This window comes from Zerene cesonia, chromosome 1 (assembly GCF_012273895.1).
Source record: "Zerene cesonia ecotype Mississippi chromosome 1, Zerene_cesonia_1.1, whole genome shotgun sequence".
Taxonomy (NCBI): domain Eukaryota; kingdom Metazoa; phylum Arthropoda; class Insecta; order Lepidoptera; family Pieridae; genus Zerene; species Zerene cesonia.
The window spans coordinates 2,642,060-2,648,455 of NC_052102.1; the positions used below are offsets into that span (position 1 = coordinate 2,642,060).

General features: G+C 33.0%; 2 protein-coding genes across 2 annotated transcripts in view; one reads left to right on the forward strand and one right to left on the reverse strand.

Moving 5' to 3' along the window:
• The window catches only part of LOC119830333 (venom serine carboxypeptidase-like), a 7,188-nt gene extending 6,038 nt beyond the window's left edge, over nucleotides 1–1,150 (forward strand). The window contains exon 8 of the mRNA XM_038353307.1: nucleotides 488–1,150. Within this exon, the coding sequence (XP_038209235.1) occupies nucleotides 488–842 (355 nt within the window). The 3' untranslated portion in view covers nucleotides 843–1,150. The remainder of the gene's footprint in view (nucleotides 1–487) is intronic.
• A 282-nt stretch (nucleotides 1,151–1,432) lies between these two features.
• Nucleotides 1,433–5,977, reverse strand: LOC119830346 (vitellogenic carboxypeptidase-like). The gene is made up of 9 exons (XM_038353331.1): nucleotides 5,897–5,977; nucleotides 5,413–5,650; nucleotides 5,013–5,187; nucleotides 4,481–4,590; nucleotides 4,170–4,337; nucleotides 3,423–3,590; nucleotides 2,937–3,196; nucleotides 2,220–2,348; nucleotides 1,433–1,639 (listed from the first exon to the last, which is right to left on the reverse strand). The coding sequence occupies exons 1-9, from the start codon at nucleotides 5,923–5,925 to the stop codon at nucleotides 1,525–1,527; spliced, it is 1,392 nt and encodes a 463-aa protein (XP_038209259.1). The 5' UTR covers nucleotides 5,926–5,977; the 3' UTR covers nucleotides 1,433–1,524.
• Between the last annotated feature and the right edge of the window lie 419 nt (nucleotides 5,978–6,396).

A 6,396-nucleotide genomic window follows, 5' to 3' on the forward strand; every position in this document is an offset into this window, starting at 1 on the left:
GGTTTAATGACTCTATGGCAGGGTAAGTAAAAAAATACTACATTGCCAAAACAGGAAAGACAGCCTTTGCAATAAAGTATAAGAATCTATGCATTCAATATCATGATATACAATTGATACAATCAAGCAATTCACGAAATACACATAATATAATCATAATAATATAAATATAATATGCATTATAAAAGTATTGATAGTGATCTAGTGTTCAAGTATTTGAATTTTTTAGAATGTTCGGTGCGGTCAGAACTTGTAATAAAATTGATTTTGAATAATTTTCGACACACGATGTGTTTACTTAATTTTTTTTTATATTATAGTTTAAATGACTAATTTCATAAAACACATGAATATTTTGAACAGTATTGTTACCAGTTGGTGTAATTGTTTCCAGTACATCAAACCCATATTGTTTAGATGAAATCAATATTACACAACCCTATTTTTACAGATACATGACAGGACACATATTAAATATTTGTTTCAGGTATATAAAATCGGGCGGAAACCTAATGGAAGTACTAATAACTAACGCGGGAAGCCTGGTGCCTATAGACAGACCGGCCGAATTGTTCCATTTAATCTCAAACTTCATAGACAACAAAGAGTTCAACTTCATTCTTCCACCGGATTACGTCATCAACGAAAATAACACAGCGCCATATGTCGAGGAACCCAAAATTGAACCTAATAGCGAGCATGTTAAGCTCACTATTAGCTTGATCGTGAATATAGTTCTCATTCTATTATTGTTATTGGGAATAGTATTGTTCTTGAGGTTTAAGAAAAAAATTAAACAGCTCTATGGGCCTGTGAGTGAAGGAGCGATGAATATGCGATGATTGAGTGCATTTGTATTTGATTTAACTTTAACTGTACTTAACTTTGATTTAAAATTTGATAAAATAAATAAAATGACTAATATACATAGAATAAGTGCGAGTAAAAAGTATGCCATTTCGTTTTAATAAACTATTTAAGATACAATGTCCGAGTATTGTATGCCTTATATTATAATTCGAGTTTTGAACTGGAGTAAAGAGTAAAAATTCGTTTGGTAATTATTTGTGGTTCCTATTGTCAAACAGTATAAACACTAGTAATAATGAATGAGACAATGTTATTTTTTTAATAAATGTTCTACGTGAAATACTATTTTTTATTACTGGTTTAATAAGAGTAAATACATATATTCGATATGCCAATTAACATTTTTGATACCTAATTGGAAAATTAGTTATACAAAAAATTTTATTATATTTTTAATCCGTAGCCTATTCAACAATACTAGCCGTCCAGTAAAGTTTACTTTTATTCGTTTTGTCCTAGAAGAAAAGTAATGTAAATAGTATTACTTATAAATTAAATAAATTTAGTTAAAAAAATCTGTGAATAAACAAGTAACCAACGTGAATCTTTTCAGGTTGAAACACTAAAATGCTACTTTTAAAGGAAAACACAGGATCGACAAAATTGAAAATCTTTTATTAACACAATCTATTAATAGCTAAATTCATTAGCTAGCTAGCCAATGAATTTATCGATTATTACCAGAGCCGCTTCAGGTTTGTCTGATGGCACCATGTGTCCCGCGCCTCGTACCATTACCTCTAGCAAATTACCAGCTTCTTTGTAGTAACTAAAAATATAAAGCTAATATGCATTTTTCCTTTTTACGGTAATTTATTTCTGAATTTTTAACATATTACGTAGTCGCATACATCATAATTTGAGCGGCTGATTTAGACTTACACGTACCCGCGTATAAGTCTAAATCAGCCGACCAATTTGGATAGCAATGGAGATAGTATATCAAAGTATGAGATTTATACAATACATAAAGAATCTATAATAATTCCAGCACGAATTGGGGCAGCACGCACCGCGCAAGGTACCCATAGAAGATCGGCGTCAAATAGTTTTGAAAGTGGGATCCAAAGCCATCCCTTTATTAGCCTCTACGATCCTTTATTAATTCAAGTTCTAATATGCTAGCAACACATTTGCAGAGAATCTAGCTCTGCAAATGTTTATGGGCGGTGGTGGTCGCTCCACAGATTCAATTGATCGCGATCAATTAGAAATAAATAATTTTAATACACGAAAACGTAACTTCGTCATGAAAGTATCGGATTCACAACTCACGAGTATCAAGTTACCTTGTTTTACACGAAAATATCATCATGAATTATATTACACTTTTTTACTGTCATACATACCCTAATAACGTTTCATTGTAAATCAAAGGCTCTCTCTCAACAGTTTTGTATTTAGCTGTACCGGAGAAAGACAGTGAATTGTATGTGTTAACAGATGGAGAGTAAGGCACTACTGTATCTAAGTGGCCACTGAAATAATATAAAAATAGCAAAAAAAAATTATTACGAAATATCAAACAACCAACAACCATTTTAGTTTGGAATGAGAATCATAAATTGCAATTTTTGATAAAGTAAGTATCACAATTGAAGGCACACGATCGTTTAAAATTTTTCAACATCATGATTTTTTCATGACTCATGAAAATGCATTTAATTACGTAACGCATTATTTTTGCATTTGTTTATTGCGCCTTCGGGTACGGGTACCATCCCACTTTTGAAAAAATATTACGTTATGTCTGTCACCAGGCCTCATGAACCGTTTTAGTTACACAGTTGAATACTGAGAAAATGCATTTCTCTTCCACAAATAATAATAAAAATTTGAGGTTAAGCAACGGTTGCCACGGTCGTAAATTAAATGGGTGACCAATTTTTAGGCAGTTGCCTTTTATATATAGACCTTAACCAATTTTTTAATTAAGTCTCTCTTGAAGGCTCCCAGATTGTACTCGTCGGGTGATTATCAGCTAAATAGCTTGTATAGCATATAGCTACCTTATAATTAATGCATAATTTCGACCCTGGAGGTTGAAATGCCGGGAAATAACTCACTTATAAAGCAGTACTCTATAATGATCCAAAAGCTCGTTTAACCACGGCTTGGCGCTGTTCATCATATCTGGTATAAGCTTCGTGTATACATCGCCAATTTGTACAAAGTTAGTAGATCCGACGTGTAATGCTTCACGCATTTCCTTTGTTTGTATAAACCTTTCATATTTCGTTAAAAAAATCTCGCTGTCGCTTAAATAATTATAGGGATTGGGTAATAGCGTAGCAAAATTTAAAAAATGTAGTCCAGTCCTAAAGTCCTGAATGAAATAACAATAATTAAATAATTTGTTAGATTACATAGTTTATACTTATATACTGGGATTATATTAAGCAATTTTTTTAATATGTACACACTATTGTATCTAAGTAATAGCAGGTCACTAAAAGGTGAAAAAATTAATTCTTTTTTTTTCGTTGAAGACGTTTTGCATTTGCGTGTAGGCAGTTATTATTCAGAAGAGTGAGAAAGTTCAGAGGACTTACCGAAGAGGCTTTGGTCATGTGACCTTTTTTAATGTCATCCACAATTCTGTTTTCTATTACGGACAAATTCTTCGCAGTTCTATCATCAATCAAGCCGGTCTCTCGGAAAAATAAACTAGTGCATTGCAATGTTATTGGGTCGATGAATCCGTTTCCAATCATGAGACCCTTCACATTATTACTATTAATTAGGTTTTAATAACTAACTAAAGCATTGAAGCAGTGGTGGCTCAGTGGTGAGAACCTCGGACTTCAAAATCGATAAGTCGGGGTTCGAGACCGGGCGAGCGTGCAGGAAATAAATTGATTTTTCAATTTATCTGCGCATGGGGATAACATCACCACTGCTTAAAAAACGGTGAAGGAAAACATCGTGAGGAAACCGGCATGTCCAAGAATCAAAAGTTCGACGACATGTGACATCTGCCAACCCGCACTTGGCCAGCGTGGTGGATTATGTTTATGGCCTGAAGCCTCATAGGAGGCCTGTGTCCCAGCAGTGGGAACATATATGGGCTGATGAAGATGATGATGATGAACTAACTAAAAATTGATATACATTCACCAATAGGTAAGAGAAATATCGCGAAAGAAATAGCAATACATTATTCTGAAACTAGAAAGTTTGACAGCCTGATGAGATGTGTTTATGGGCTCTTGAGTGGCCTTCGATTTAATTTCAGGTTTGTCTTATTTTTTGTGTCCAAAGTTTTTTAAGAAAGATTTTAGCCAAGTAAAGAAGCAAACCTTCAAATTTATAGGTTCATCCGCATGTTTGTGCCAATGGATTTGTATAGCGAGCGAGGGTATATGCTTGCCGGCGTACGATTCTCCAGCGATATAGAACGGTACTTGGCGTAGATTCGGGAACATTGTCATGAACTGTTGTAATGCTGAGTAGAGGTTTTCACCTATCTAGAAAGATGCAAATTTATGGGTGTTCTAATTTATCAATAAGGACAAATAAGTAACAATCTCGACAATTAAAATCAGATTTGGTTAAAATTTTCAGTATTTATAGTAGGAAAAATATTATAATGTTCTATGCCTTATCTTACCGTTGTTTGATTAGTTGCGTATCCTTCTATATCAGAAAAGCTGAACCCAGTACCAACGGGATTGTCGATGAAGAGAAGAGAATATTTATCTCCCCAGGAATATTTCTTCTCTAAAATGAAAAGGAATTGAACAAGTACAGCAATATGTTTTGTAAAAATGTCGTTTTGTAAAAATTAATAGGTTCACTAACTTACCTCACTTTATTTTCTATGAAACTGCACGAGATTATAAGTAATAAATGTATGAATATTTATATTATATATAATACTAACTGATCCGGCAAACGCGTTCTGCCTTACTCTTATCATTTAGGGGTATGAAAAATAGATGTTGGCCGATTCTCAGACCTACCCAATATGCTCACCAAATTTCAGAGGAATCGGTCAAGCCGTTTCGGAGGAGTTTGGCAACGAAAACTGTGACACGAGAATTTTATATATTAGATAAAATATTTACTATATTGAAAGAAGACGTCAAGCCTTATTTTGATATTAAGATATATTGACATAATACATACATACATATACTTACTTTTTAATTCCATATTTTCTGTGATAGTGAACGGGCCGATTTCTTCAAATAGTCCAAACATGGATGACGCACCGGGGCCCCCTTGCAACCACAGTATGAGAGGAGTTTCCTCCACTGGTTTATTCATCGCGGGGAAATACCAAAACCAAAGATTTCCGTTATATTTCTCATTGACCTGTACATAAAAACATAAAATATTAAGTAACCTTTGATATTTTTTATCTCTAAATTTTTATAATTATTTATACATAGAAAAGAAATATATAAGAAGAAGTAACAAAAAATATATAACAATACGATAAAATATCAAAGTACATATAAAGTATATTTTATTTTTAGTTAAAGCCTAGCCTACAGACTTATCAAAAATATTCAAAAATAGTCCTTTATGTTAACTCACAGTAAAGTACCCCGCATAACTCTTCACTCCAGGCAATGTATAATTCGATTTCACTTCTGCAGCAGACCTCGCCTTTTCTAATTCATTTTTCTTCAACAGCGGTGTCAATATTAATGGTTTTTTATCCGTGGTCTCCTCAGGCGCATCGTAATCTGTTCGATATGTCCGTTCCAATAGGGCACGATATGGGTCTTGGTTTAAGTGCGGAATATAACCCATTGTTAAACTTAACAGACACCTAAAATAAACAGTTAAACTCGAAGGTATTACTAGACGGCCAAAGAAGGAAAGAGTTAAGTTGTATATAATATACTTGGAACCGATTTTTATTTTAACCGATATCTTTGCTTTTAGGGGCTTTAAATAATTTTGGAATTATCTGTTTGGGACGGAAATACATTATAAACTGAAAAAACATATGCTACTACAACTACTAAAAAGACATATTATCATTGGTTAGTTTTTTATAGAAAAATAGTCTTACATTATTATAAATAGTAGTTTTAGAATCATGATTATTTATGGGTACAGATACCGAATGAAACAGTTCCTGTGTTTGTATAGGTACCACTATACAAATAAAGCTCAACTGTAACTTTTTTGCGCTTTATGTATGAATTCATGTTATAAATTAGTCTAATTAAAAATAATTAATTACAGCAACCCAGAACTTTGATATTGCCATTAACGATCATTAATGGTATCCTTATCAAAAATTTCTAAATATCATTAGGAATAATGAATAATATTGTTTAATACAAGTAATGCTGCGTGGTTTCACCCATCGAAGAAACCCGCAAAAACAAGTATTTCTTTATCGTATGTGCTATTCTATTACATAAGCTATACTCACTGGCTTCTTCACTGCCAAGTCATGGAAAGTAGGTAGTTCAATGGTTTTCACGTGAAAGATTTACAAACATCTACACATTCTTACAAACATTCTCGTTTGAAATATTGTATAGGAAGTAGAAAAGTAGGATT